This window comes from Xyrauchen texanus, chromosome 27, assembly GCF_025860055.1.
Source record: "Xyrauchen texanus isolate HMW12.3.18 chromosome 27, RBS_HiC_50CHRs, whole genome shotgun sequence".
NCBI classification, from domain to species: domain Eukaryota; kingdom Metazoa; phylum Chordata; class Actinopteri; order Cypriniformes; family Catostomidae; genus Xyrauchen; species Xyrauchen texanus.
Genome location: NC_068302.1, coordinates 20,120,751 through 20,134,788, shown reverse-complemented (window position 1 = coordinate 20,134,788; position 14,038 = coordinate 20,120,751). Strand labels below are relative to the sequence as shown.

At 36.3% G+C, this 14,038-nt stretch overlaps 2 protein-coding genes across 2 annotated transcripts in view; both read left to right on the top strand.

The window, feature by feature from the left end:
• The window catches only part of LOC127621481 (phosphoglucomutase-like protein 5), a 242,965-nt gene that overhangs the window by 110,176 nt on the left and 118,751 nt on the right, over window positions 1-14,038 (top strand). The window lies entirely within an intron of this gene.
• LOC127621477 (breakpoint cluster region protein-like) overlaps window positions 1-14,038 on the top strand; it is a 71,296-nt gene that overhangs the window by 44,259 nt on the left and 12,999 nt on the right. Inside the window, exons 10-19 of the mRNA XM_052095106.1 lie at window positions 189-310; window positions 1,088-1,253; window positions 1,799-1,918; window positions 2,306-2,381; window positions 2,571-2,675; window positions 3,145-3,219; window positions 4,367-4,464; window positions 4,715-4,834; window positions 13,412-13,471; window positions 13,866-13,975. Of these exons, the coding sequence (XP_051951066.1) occupies window positions 189-310; window positions 1,088-1,253; window positions 1,799-1,918; window positions 2,306-2,381; window positions 2,571-2,675; window positions 3,145-3,219; window positions 4,367-4,464; window positions 4,715-4,834; window positions 13,412-13,471; window positions 13,866-13,975 (1,052 nt within the window). The remainder of the gene's footprint in view (window positions 1-188; window positions 311-1,087; window positions 1,254-1,798; window positions 1,919-2,305; window positions 2,382-2,570; window positions 2,676-3,144; window positions 3,220-4,366; window positions 4,465-4,714; window positions 4,835-13,411; window positions 13,472-13,865; window positions 13,976-14,038) is intronic.

The window sequence follows — 14,038 nt, the reverse complement described above, 5'->3', positions numbered from 1 at the left end:
CCATGTTATTCAGCATGATTTGAGAAAAGCAAAGAGCTTCTTGTGTGCTTCATTGAAAGCAAGGAAATCTGACCTTTTATACAATAGAGTTAACATGGTCAGTGTCATAAATTAGGTTATGTGATTGTCATTGCATTGTGTTAAATGTATTAACCTGTATTTTAAAGTCAACTTTAATTTCTTTAAAGAATCGCCAGCTTCTCAGAGACCAGTTTATGGTGGAGTTAATGGAAGGGGCCCGAAAACTGCGCCATGTCTTCCTCTTTACTGACTTGCTGCTTTGCGCCAAACTTAAGAAACAAACTGGAGGGCAAGTCAATTTCTCTTAAAGGGATATTCCGGGTTCAATACAAGTTAAGCTCATTCGACAGCATCTGTGGCATAATGTTGATTACAACAAAAATAATTTGAACTGGTCCCTCATTTTCTTAAAAAAAAAAAAAAAAAGCAAAAATCTGAGTTAAAGTGAGGCACTTACAAATGAAGTGAACGGGGCTAATCTGAAAATGTTAAAATACTCACTGTTTCAAAAGTAAAGACACATGATGTAAACAATATGTGTGTTAACATGATTTTAGTATGATAGATTCGCTTACCTTTTCTATGTAAAGTTATAACCAATTTTACAACTTCATTGCCATGACAATGTAGTCAATAAACCCTAAAACGAATGTAAAAAATTAAGATTTCATCAACTTTACTGCTCAAATTATACATGAGTTTTAACTGAAGAATTAATGTAATTGATTTTATAAAATTATGTGCTTCACATTTCTGCCTTTAAGCCCTCCAATACAATTGGCCCCATTCACTTCCATTGTAAATGCCTCACTGAAACCTCGATTTTTGCTGTTTTTTTAAAGAAAAGATGGGACGAGTCAAAATAATTTTTTCTGGTAATCAAAATTATGCCACAAATACTTTTAACTGAGCTTAACTTGTATTGAACCCGAATATTTCTTTAACCTAATTTTTGTTTTACTTACAATACATACAATACATATAGAAAATACAATTTTGGCTTAAGCAGTCCTCATCTTCATTGTTGTGTATGTGACCACTGGTTTCTGTATCTCTGTCTGTTCAGGAAGGGCCAGCAGTATGACTGTAAGTGGTATATCCCACTAGCTGACCTCACCTTTCAAACCATTGAAGAATCAGAGTCCTCACCGGTCCCACAGATACCAGAGGAAGAAATAGATGCTTTGAAGGTCAAGATCTCCCAGATCAAGAATGAGATTCAGAGAGAAAAGGTAGATCAGATTAACGACTCTACGATATGCTCTTCTTCTATATTAATCATTACTGTCAGGGTTCTCACAATCTTTTTTGCTATAATAAATATGTATATTTCTAGTTACTGTATGTGCTGCTCTAAAATGTTTCATTGGCTAGATGTTGCTCTTGTATTGAGTAAAATTAGCTTGCAAGCGAAGCAATGCTTGAGTTTTGAGTGAATCATTCTTTTAAGTTGTTCTTTTCAATGAATCATTCAAACCAATTGACAAATCGGTCTGAATGATTAATTAGCAAATTGGTCTGAATCTATATGATTCATAAAATCACATACTGTATTACTGAAAGGGTCATGGAAAAATCATACAGTTTATATTAATTTGTGAAAAGGGGGTGGGAACCCTGTACTGTACCCTTGTAGATCATCACCAAACACACAAAGACCCTAAATATCTCTTTGATTCTCAAATGGGATCCAACAAAAAACTTTGTATTAATGATTTGTATCCAGAATGTTCCATATGTTGATCTTTCATCCATCTCTCTTTCGTCCCTTGCTCAGAGAGTTTGTAAAGGAGGTAAAGTCTTTGATCGCCTCAGGAAGAAACTGTGTGAACAAGAATCGTTGCTGCTCCTCATGTCTCCATGCATGGCCTTTAGAGTCAATAACAGGAACGGCAAGGTGAATCAATACAAGAAAAATCTTCTAAAGCTTCTAAAGTTTTATGGTCAAATGATTCTTTAGATGATTAAATATGTACAAACATACAAATAGCTTAGAAAATCAATAAAACTGTGTGTTTGTAGGACACTTAAGCTGTGGAACACAAAAGGAGATGTTTTGAAGAATCTTTGAGCTGCTTCCATATAATGAAAGCATATAGGCTGTGAAGCTTGATGAAAGTAGTCCATTTAACTTCCAAGCCTTCTGAAGTAATATGATAGCACTGTGTGAGGATTAGCTATTCTCTGCCCTTTTAGTTTTGATGCACAAATTTTGAAAATGATGAATTAAAGAAAACTAAAAGCTATTCCTTTGACAAACGTTCTTACTTCTTGTTTTGTTCAGGGCTACACATTCTTGATCTCATCCGATTATGAGCGAGAAGAATGGAGGGAGATCATTCGGGAGCAGCAGAAAAAGTGTAAACACAGCTATTCCAAAAACCTTCTACCATTCCCAGAAAATCATAGATTTACTCTGTAAACCACTCTTTTTCTTTAGAGTGAAATACATGTTAGTTAAATACAGATATTTAATGCTCTTAATTTAACTGACCGAGTTTCTAGAACGTCATGTTCTTTTCACTCAGTTAATGGATTTTCTCCCCTAGGTTACAAGAGTTTCTCTTTGACTTCATTGGAGTTACAAATGCTCACCAACTCCTGCATAAAGCTCCAGACAGTTCATACTATTCCACTGACAATCAATAAAGAAGGTAAGTGCACCTATGATACTTTATGTCAAGAACAGCTGAAATGTTGCAGTTCTTGTTTTTTTGTTTTTTTTTACTCATTGTTCTGTAGGATAAAAAAAGTCTTCTGTTTTGCATTTTCTCTCTGTTTGCTGCAAGGGCATAGCCAGGAAATTACTTTTGGGTGGGCCTCAATAAAAATGGATGTGCCAAGTTTTTGCCTAAATATTTTTTTACTTAATTTTCCTTAACAACAGAGAAGCGGCACAATCAAACAGTTCTTTCATACTTTCAGAAATCAGAATATTTGCATTTTTTTTTTATATTTGCACTTTTATAAATATATATTTTAAGTCGAAGAATATTCTGGGGGGGCTTGGGTCTAATTTGGCCCAGGCCCACCCTGGCCAATCCTTGGCTACACCTCTGGTTTGCTGTACCTGAAATTTGTGTTTTTACCTCACACTTTCGATGTTGTTTACTTTCTTTATAGATGATGAATCCACAGGGCTTTATGGCTTTCTGAATGTGATTGTTCATTCTGCATCTGGCCTGAAACAGAGCTTGAGTAAGTTATCTGGCATAGGGCATCTCACCTACTTTATGGGAATGAGTATTTTGGGTGGTTGCAATTAGATGGAATGAAATCATGCTCACAGTAATCATTAAATTATTGAATGCCTCCCTAATATGTGTGCACATGCATAAAATCACCTGACCTGCTTGCTGCTGTTGTTGGGCAGACAGACAGCAGGGGTTCTCTCTCTGACTGTAAGCAACTGTAGAATGGGAAAAGGCTGGATTAACTGGTTCATTTTTACTGATCTCTCTCTTTACACTCTTGTCTCGACTGCACAACCTAGCACAGAAACTGATTGTGTGCAGCAGTGCATGCTTATTCATTACACGCGACGCATGTCCCAGGCATAATAAAAACGGAAGAATATTAACTGCACAGAGAATGGAGACTTCACCTGCAAGCGGTGAGCTAGGTGTGGGAGAGATACATGCAAGCTGCATTGCCCGAAAACACTCACTCACTGTCATCTGCACCAGTGAGAGACCCAGCATGCGCACGATAGAGGCTGAATGGCAGCCAGAGAATATAATCGTTATGAGATTTTAAACTTCAGCAATCAATTTGCTTTATATTTGTATTAGTGCTGTCAGTCGACAAAATGTTTTAATTGAGATTAATGGCATAGTTTTCGTAGTTAATCACGATTAATCGCAGATTTTGAAAGTGCTGAAATTTGACTCTAAATAAACTTCTTTTCCTTTTTTTGTTTTCAAAACAAAGCCTTCCACAGTATAAATATTATAATTCACTAAAATAGCACCAAATCAAGTAACATGAACATTTTCCCAAAGTCTTATTGGGAGTTTGACTAATTGAAAGAACCCATAGGTTGCATTTTCTTTTCTTTGTTCTGTCAAGAGGATTAGACAAGAGATCCAAGTGTGGAGGCAAAGGAACAGACTTTATCGATAATTAAACTTAGCAGAGCTGGCTAAGTGTGAGGGGAACCCGGCACCGACTGCAGCGTGGGGATGGAGAGTGTGTTCGTAGGCTTGTGTGTTGTAGAAGTGTTAAGAGCAGATCCGGTGTAGTTACTAATTCCATTCCATGTATAGCTTCTTGCCATATATGGTGTTGAATTTAATAATATCTTTCTATAAAACTAATATGCTGTCTGCTCTTTCTCTCTCCTCAGATCTATATTGTAACTTAGAAGTTGACTCTTATGGCTACTTTGTAAACAAAGCCAAGACACGTGTGTACAGAGACACCACAGAGCCAAACTGGAATGAGGTAAGAACTGCTACAAATCCTCAGTACACAGTTGCCTTCAGAAACATTAATCCAACTAATAAATACATTTAATTTAACACATTTACTCAGACAGCAGATGTATTATTATTTGATATACATATGCACACAGATCACATTGGTGCCACGTTTGGTGCAGAAAAAATACATTGTAGCTTTAAATATGAATAGAGGTTTTAATGCTATTGTTAATTGTGTATTTTAATAAAGATGTTGAACTCTCTTTTCACAGGAGTTTGAGATTGAGCTGGAGGGCTCTCAGACACTCAGGCTGCTGTGCTACAGTAAGGTCAAACAGAACCGGGATGATGGGGATAGCATGGATCGCATCATGGCCAAGGGACAGATCCAGGTATGACTTCGCATTCAGTAATGCATCCACTCATTATTATAATTATCAGTTTCTCTTATTTGGTATGAATGCCAAGGACTTTCCCTGGAAATGCAGGTGTATTTCAACTATTATGATATTTGAAATTGTCAAAGAGCTTTGAGAGGGTGAACAGCTAACAGAATTTCAGCAGTCGTTCCTCACAGCAAATCTTCAAAGTCCAATGCAGTGAACAGGACAAAGCTTGTAAGTTGTTCGCACCATACCGCATGTGTTTGAGTAGTGGTGTCACCAGAGAAAACAGTGGTGGGTCAGCCAAGGGGTGGCCTTAACGAAATGCTTATAAGGTGTTTGTGGTCCAGAAGGGATTACAGGGACTGTACTATAAGTATTGTCATCAGAGTTGTGGATGGCTTGGTAGAGCTCCAAATGAGAGAGAAAAAGTGGGACATGACACACTGTCACAGTGGGGGGGCAGGTGGGATTTTGCAAAGGGGAGGAGTGAGAGTCTGCATGAGCAATCAAAAGCTTTTCTCATGATCACATGACCCTCTGTTGTCATGGCAACCATGCACAATTCCACATTGGCTACAGGTTGTATGGAGGAACAACTGTAGAGCTGTTAGTATATGCAAACCATGACGAAGGGTCATTCATAAAACAGTTACAGAGTTAAAAGCTTCAACTATCCAGGTGATAACCACATTTCATGGAAAAATACAAGCAAAACACTTCAATCAGTTTTGAATACTTTGTCAGTAAATCAGCTGCCACTCTGCACTGTAATCAGGTGGGTGGAGATTCTCAGGAGTTAATCCCAGAGCACCCATCTGTGAGAAAGCTCTGTCAGGGGATCTGTGTATGTGGTTGTGTGCTTGCGCTCAAGAACGGAACAGCTAGTGGTAGATACTCACAACAAAAGGTATACTTCAACCAACCCATCTAAGCCAGAGAGGACTAACATGAGCACAGATCTATTTCCAGAATAACAATGAAAGCCGACCATTGTGCTTGAAGATCTGAGGAGATCACATTCTGAAGATCATGACAGAGATGGGTAATTTGGGGACTTGATCCAAAATCAGAATTGTGATCAGCTGTGTGGTACAGTGAATAAGGTCATGAGCAATAAACTGATGAAGGAAGAGTTCAGTTCCAGCTGTGCAGTGGAAGAGGAGGACAAGCAGGAGGAGGATGAAGAGGAGGAGGTGGACATGGGGTTGAGGAGGCGTGCCACCACTGGGGCTCGATTCTGGGGTAGAGTTCGCAGTACTCTCCTGACACAGAAGGTGAAACTTAATGTGAAACGTAGTAAATTCCTGTTTTACTTTGGTTTAAGATGAATATTTTGTAGCCAGGTAGGGATTTAAAGTATATGTTGATGTGAAGTGATTTGTTTACACCCATCACAGTTGTTCAAGAATACATTTCTTTGGTCTGTAGATTGTGGTTTGATTGGCATAGTAGGGTATGCATAGGGTTGACTGTATAATCAGTCATTAATCGAAAATGTTTTAGGGATGCACCGATACAAACTTTGTTTGCAGATACCAATATCTCATTATTTAGAACAACATATACAGATACTGATAGTTCGGCTTTTTTTTATTAATTGTCAAATCATTAATAATTAATTGCACAACTTTGAAAAAAATTTAAATAATAACTTTATTCTCTTGGTTTGTACATGTTTTTTTATATTTCATAGTTGCTGGTCTCAGTTTTAAACAAAACACTTTAACAAAAAGCACATTAACTCACATTAACATTCTTAACTTGCATTAACCCTTAAATGCATGGAACTTTCATGGCATGTATATCAATCACAAATGGATCTACCAAATGCTTTGAATCCCTAGATAGTCATTGCATAGGCCCTAGAGAGTGTCATTTTTTTATTAATTCAAGACAATTAGAAAATAATAGAATAAAATATATTTTGAGGGTTTATTTTTCATATATCAAAGACAAAATGCAACAAATCAGGATAAATCTAGAAAAGCATTCATAACTTTCATACTGAAATTTAATGAGATGCAACTGGCTGTCAAACACATATTAAGCTACACAAAATCCATAATCCAAACATAATCATAAGCTACACAAAAGTCATATCATACTGTTCATGTGTTGTACTTGCAATTGTTTCTTCATCAAGTAATAATGTCAAATGTAAATCAAGTCAATCACTGAAATAACAGTGTCACCTTAAGTAACAAATAGCATGTATGTGTATGTTGACACAGAAAGTCAACGTGATATGGTATTTATTTGTGTGAAATATATATATTTTTTTAAATAATTTCTCTTTTAATAAACAAAGAAACGGATATCATGTGAAAGTGAACTTATATAGATAAGTAATAATCATAAATATATAATTCATTTAAGTGCATAAAAAAGGGGGGAAAAATTAACTATTACATATACAGGGTTTCTAATGACCCCATACAATTTTGGTACATAAACCATTATGAAAAGAAAATTGTGTTACACTATTATACACTAAACTGTTACACGCAAAACTGAAGATGTGTGGGCACGACAGGGGGTAGAATGAGGTTCTGGGTCACTAAAGACCCGAAGTGTGCGTTTAAAGGTTAACTGAATTCTGAATAGTCTCTTGTTAGGCTCACATTAAATTGGTAAGATTTCTTATTTTTTATGTTTTTAAAGGTGCACTCAGTAATGTTTTCCTCATTAAAAAGGTTTAACTCCTAAATACATTAATTGTAATTTTGCAATATATGTATAAAATCGTGACCACTCTCATTAAAATGAAGACAGTCACATCAGTAACCTTATAAAAGTTGTTTTATTCTACATGGAGAGGGTCCACACTTGGGGGCTGCCATTTTAGAATCACGTGACCAGCCGAATGCTACTTGCTTAATCTCAGTAAACATACTGTTATTTGACACTTTCACTCATTCATTAAAGTAATCATGGTTGACTGTACTCTAACTTTCTACAATGGCATCTGAAACTGAAAACTATTGATTTGAAATGATGCTGCATTCAAGCCGCTAGGTGTCAGTGTAAGTCCAAGATGACGCAAAGACAAAAGTTACTGAGTGCACTTTTAACTCAGTTAAGCTTTAACAAACTAATCATATTTCTTGCTGTATTAATATAGAGCTAAATTAATGACAAAAAGATTTGAGTTAGAATTTTAGACAAGTGGCATTTAACAAAATTGAATTTCCCATGGCGTATTTTATAGTTTTGAATTTGAATTTTGTAAATTTCAATTCTAGACATATGGCATTTAACGAAATAAAATTGTTTTTGTGTTCTGACATTTTTTAAAGGTGAAATTAGCTGTAAATATTCAGATAAAAAAAATTACATATATATAATTCAATATAGAATTCAATATTCTCAAATTTAAAATTCAGATATTCAAGATGGCAACAACAACTGCCCAAGTTACACCAGGAATGCACAATCCCTCCATTAGTGCTCAAACTGTCCACAATGGGCTGAGAGAGGCTGGACTCAGGGCTTGTAGGCCTGTTTGTCGCCTATGGGCACAAACCCACCTCTGCTGTGCCAGACAGGACTGGCAAAAAGTGCTCTTCACTGACAAGTCGTGGTTTTGTCTCAATAGGGGTGATGGTCAGACTCGCGTTTATCATCGAAGGAATGAGCATTAACGCAGAGGCCTGTACTCTGGAGCGGGATCAATTTGGAGGTGGAGGTTCCGTCATGGGGGGGTGTGATACAGCATCATCGGACTGAGCTTGTTGTCATTGCAGGCAATCTCAACGCTGTGCGTTACAGGGAAGACATCCTCCTCCCTAATGTGGTACCCTTCTTGCAGGCTCATTCTGACATAACCCTCCAGCATGACAATCAGCCATACTGTTTGCTCATTCTGTGGATGATTTCCTACAAGAAAGGAAATTCTGTGTTCTGCCATGGCCAGCGAAGAGCCCGGATCTCAATCCCAATGAGTACGACTGGGACCTATTTGATCGGAGGTTGAGGGCTAGGGTCATTCCCCCAGAAATGTCCTGGAACTTGCAGGTGTTTGGTGAAAGAGTGAGGTAACATCTCACAGCAAGAACTGGCAAATCTAATGCAGTCCATGAGGAGGAGATGCACTGCAGTGCTTAATGCAGCTGGTGGCCACACCAGATACTGACTGTTACTTTTGATGTAGCCAGCACGGCCCTGCTACACCCCATTTCAATAACTCCATCGTTGGTGCTCGCTTGGTGCTGGTTTGTGCCATGTTTAGTATCGTTAAACCGTTTATTATTGGCAAAGACTTAATCTTTCACCTCATCAAACTCAATGTAACAACAAAATTCATCTGTGTTGTTCTGCAAATTATGGTTTGTTTATATGCTATATGTGACATTGCTGAACAAAGTACATTGTTTATAATGACTAATTATTCAGAAGTTTTTTCGCAAGTAAACAGCCACAGTTTTAGCTTTGATTTTGCATTTATTAGTTTTAGTTTTGCTAGAAGCCTGCACGACTTGCATTGATGGTGTTTGTATAATTTTATAGGCATATATGGCAGCTAATATTCAAAATATAAAACATTTCAGTACAATATTTGAAAACTTGTTATGGGCCTTTCACAAGCAGAAATGCGTTGTTGCACTAAAATTAGAAGCAGCGCCACAAAAAGAGCAAAACTTTTAACTTGACATGGCGTCTAAAAAACACTAGTGCACGTTTTCATTGAAAAACAATTATTAAACAACAAAATATGAATTGAATGTGAATGTCCCCTCAGTGTAAGACTAGAACAATGTGTGAACATGCCGTTTGTTTGTGGTGTTATTGTACATCACTGAATCAAAGTAAGCCTACCTCATTTATTTACGTCTGCTTAATCTTTCACACCATCAAACTTCAAATGCAACAACACAAAATGGTCCGTGTTTGTACTGCAGAAGTTGTTTTTTTTGTAGCCTTTTGCGGATGGGTTCAAATAACAGACAATATATAAACTGAGATTTCCTCATTGAATTACAATGTAGCACTGTAACTGCTCTTGGAATTGCCTAGTGTAAAAGTGTAGAATAATCCCATGTGGCATGTGAAGTTGATATATATTTTCCCCAAAAAAGGAATACAACGCATGAATGAATACAATAATGTAAATAATCGAAGGTTGTGTTGTCTTTTTTCAACCATTGGTGTGTGTTTTTAGTATTGTCACGCCATTAAACTTAAGCAATGTGTTGTGGGAAACAGGACCGCCTGTCTGTGTTAGCAGTGTTAAACTATGCATGAGTTTAAAGAAAAGGTACTTAAAATTGTGGGGTTAGGGATTAAACACCTATAGCATATTTAATTTAAATATTAAAGAAACGTTAGCATTGACGTTAACATTTTTATTCATATTTGGCATTACTTATCTGTAAAAAATAATCAACATGCAAATTACCTGACGTTATTTAAATCCTGCATTTGTATATTCACTCATAGCACCCATTTGCAAAGACAAGCCTTCCAAAATATTAAATTCATATAATTGAGTCATTTCCACAGACAAACCAACTTGAGGTATGAACTGCTGCAAATATTCATTTCATTTGAAATTGATGTTTGAACAGTGGGCCTTTATAGTTGTCCTTTTTCTTTGACAGAGGGACATAGATACATTTATTGCTATTCATTCTTCATCTGTGATTGATCCTCCATATTTTTTTACTAGATCTCTCTCTCTCTCTCTCTCTCTCTGTCTCTGTCAGGAAATATCAGATTTGGTCTGATATGTAAACTTGACTACCAACTAAAAGGCAGCTGCTGTGGAAGAGCAACAGCAGACAAATGGAGAGATAAAAAGAAATGAGCATGATTTATTGAATTCATCTTAGGCAAAGCTCTGTCTGACCAGAAACATAGTAAACAAATATTTTAATAACAAGCAAAAGGGATGTATTACTGCTTCAACAATTGTGTCTTATGGCTAGATACAATACAAATTAAATTAATAAATAGTAAAAGATAGTAAATAAATGTAATTTAAAAAAAAAAACATATAAAATAAATATAAATAGCCTTCACTACCAGTCTAAAGTCTGGACACTACCTCATAAGCGTAAAACCTTGTGATCTAAAGGCATATGTTCAAATGTTTGGGATTAATACTGTACACAAAAATAAATTGAGCCTAATTATAAACTGTAAGCCAAACATTTAGAATAATGCACAGATTTTGCTGTTTCAGAAGGAAATTGGTAATTTAATTCACAAAAGTGACATTCAACAGATCACAAATTATAGTCAGGACATTACTGATGTAAAAAACAGCACCATCACTATTTGAAAAAGTTATTTTTGATCAAATCTAGACAGGCCCCATTTCCAACAGCCATCACTCCAACACCTTATGCTTGAGTAATCATGATGCATTGCTAATTTGGAATTAGAAAATCACTTGCCATTATATCAAACACAGCTGAAAGCTATTTGGTTCATTAAATGAAGCACAACATTGTCTTTGTGTTTGTTTTTGAGTTGCCACAGTATGCGATAGACTGGCATGTCTTAAGGCACAAAAGAAACCGCTTTCTCTAGAAACTCATCAGTCAATCATTGTTTTGAGGAATGAAGGACTCAAGATTTCATACAAAGGTGTACACAACAGTCTTCAAAGACAAAGAACAACTGGCTCTAATAAGGACAGAGAGAGATTTGGAAGAACAGATGTGCAACTAAACAAGTTTGAGAAATAGGTGCCTCACATGTCCTCAGCTTACAGCTTCATTGAATTCTACCTGCTCAACACCAGTTTCATGTACATACAGTAAAGAGAAGACTCAGAGGTGCAGCCCTTATGGGAAGAATTGCTTTTGAAACAGAAAAACAAAAAGAAAATGTTATAGTGGGCAAATAAACAGACATTGGACAACAGATAATTGGAAAAGAGTGTTATGGATCTTAACCACATTGAGCTTTTGTGGGATCAGATAGACTGTAAGGTGTGTGAGAATTGCCCGACAAGACAGCCACATCTATGGCAAGTGCTACAGGAAGTAGAAAATGTAATGGTAATTTTTCACATTATTAATGTACTGACTATGTGATCAGTTGAATGCCACTTTGGTGAATAAAAGTACCAATTTCTTTCCATAAGAGCAAAACCTGTACATTATTCGAAACCTTTGGCCGCCAGTGTAGATGTCTATACAAACCCTTAAAAAATAGCCAACAAGTGTCCAGCATACATGGAAAATAATTCAATACTGTTTATAAAGTAACTCAGGATGCACCTCATGAAGTTGCTTAAGAGAGTGAACAGAGTGTGCAGAGCTGGAATATAGGCAAAGGTTACATTGAAGAAGCTCAAATATAGGATGGTTCTGATTTAATTTGTTTTGGTCACTGCATAATTTACATACTTCCATTTGTGTTACTTGTTAGTTTTGATGACTTTATACTCCAAATTCTAAAATGGGCAGGAACAAATAATAAAGAATATGAAAGTGTAATCAAAATTTAAAAATAGGTACAGTATAGAAGTAATATAAAAAAATAAAAAATGATTTGACAGGTGTTTCCTCTCTGGTCATGCCAGGCTTAGTGACATACCCTTACAGTAGTTATTGAAAGGGTTTGTTGCATCTGGGCACACTCACCTTTATAAATCATAGTAAGAACAAGTTACAATCCCTCTATCACAATGCATTAAGAAATATTCCCTGCTGCATTACTTGTCCTACCGCTTTGCAAATCTTGCATGTTCATAAGGTCATTTTATGAGGTAGGCTTACTTTGATTCAACGATGTACAATAACGCCACAAACAAACGGCATGTTCACACACTGTTCTAGTCTTACACTGAGGGGACATTCACATTCAATTCATATTTTGTGTCCATCTGCGCTGTTTTATAATTGTTTTTCAACGAAGACATGCACTAGATAGATGTCTTTGACAGCTTGTTTGTGTTTTTAGACTCCATGTCAAGTTATAAAGAACCTAAACTGTTAAAAGTTTTGCTCTTTCGTGGCGCTACAACGCATTCCTGCTTGTGAAAGGCCCATAACAAGTTTTCAAATATTGTGCTGAAATGTTTTATATTTTGAACATTAGCTGCCATATATGCCTATAAAATTATGCAAACACCATCAATGCAAGTCGTGCAGGCTTCTAACAAATCTCAATTAAAAAAAGTTAATTCAAAGCTGAAACTGTGGCTGTTTACTTGCGAAAAAACGTCTGAATAATTAGTCATTATAAACAATGTACTTTGTTCAGCAATGTCACATATAGCATATAAACAAACCATAATTTGCAGAACAAACACAGATGAATTTTGTTGTTACATTTGAGTTTGATGAGGTGAAAGAATAAGTCTTTGCCAATAATAAACGGTTTAACGATACCAAACACGGCACCAAGCGAGCACCAACGATGGAGTTATTGAAATGGGGTGTAGCCAGCACAAAGGGCCGTCACAGGGAATTCTGGGCTCCCCTGACTATATATTGCTCTGGGCCCCTTTCCTATTAAATTAATACAGTTTTGATTACTTATTCTGTACTTTTTTGCTGGGCATCTATCTTCATTAGGCCTGGATCATCTCATTTGTTTATTTTGTTTTGACATTTGCCCCTATTTTCACAGCTGGATCCTCAATCGCTGCAGGGTAAAGACTGGCAGAGAACATTAATCAGCATGAATGGGGTCAGTGTGCTCATCCTTTATAATAATAACATTACTAATAATAGGAATAGTATTGTATGTTCATAAAGTCATTTACATTTAAATAGGACAGAATAGTGGATTTAGATTTGTATATATCTCTGGGATGTGGATAAGAACTGATGATGCCTTATGGAAATCACATATACAGTAGGTCATGGATTGATGGATTGATTAGAATCCACCAACATCATCTAATTCACATTTTATATCAAGTTTTACCAATGTGAAACACAATGATGGATAATCAGAGGCATGTGGCTTGATATTAAGCTGATAACACAGCTTACAGTGATTTCATTCTTGATAAATGTATGTTTTGTTCTCATTGGTGAGTTGTTTTTGTAATAAAGTTCACATACATCACTCTGTCCAGATTGAGGTCAAGCTGTCTATGCGGTTTACAAGCAGAGAGTTTAGTCTGAAGAGAATGCCCTCTAGGAAGCAGTCCGGAGTGTTTGGAGTCAAAATCGGGGCAGTCACGAAGTGAGTCAAACTACAGATCAGTCTATTTATAAAAGGGTGATTCTTCAATTATGGGAACTTTTA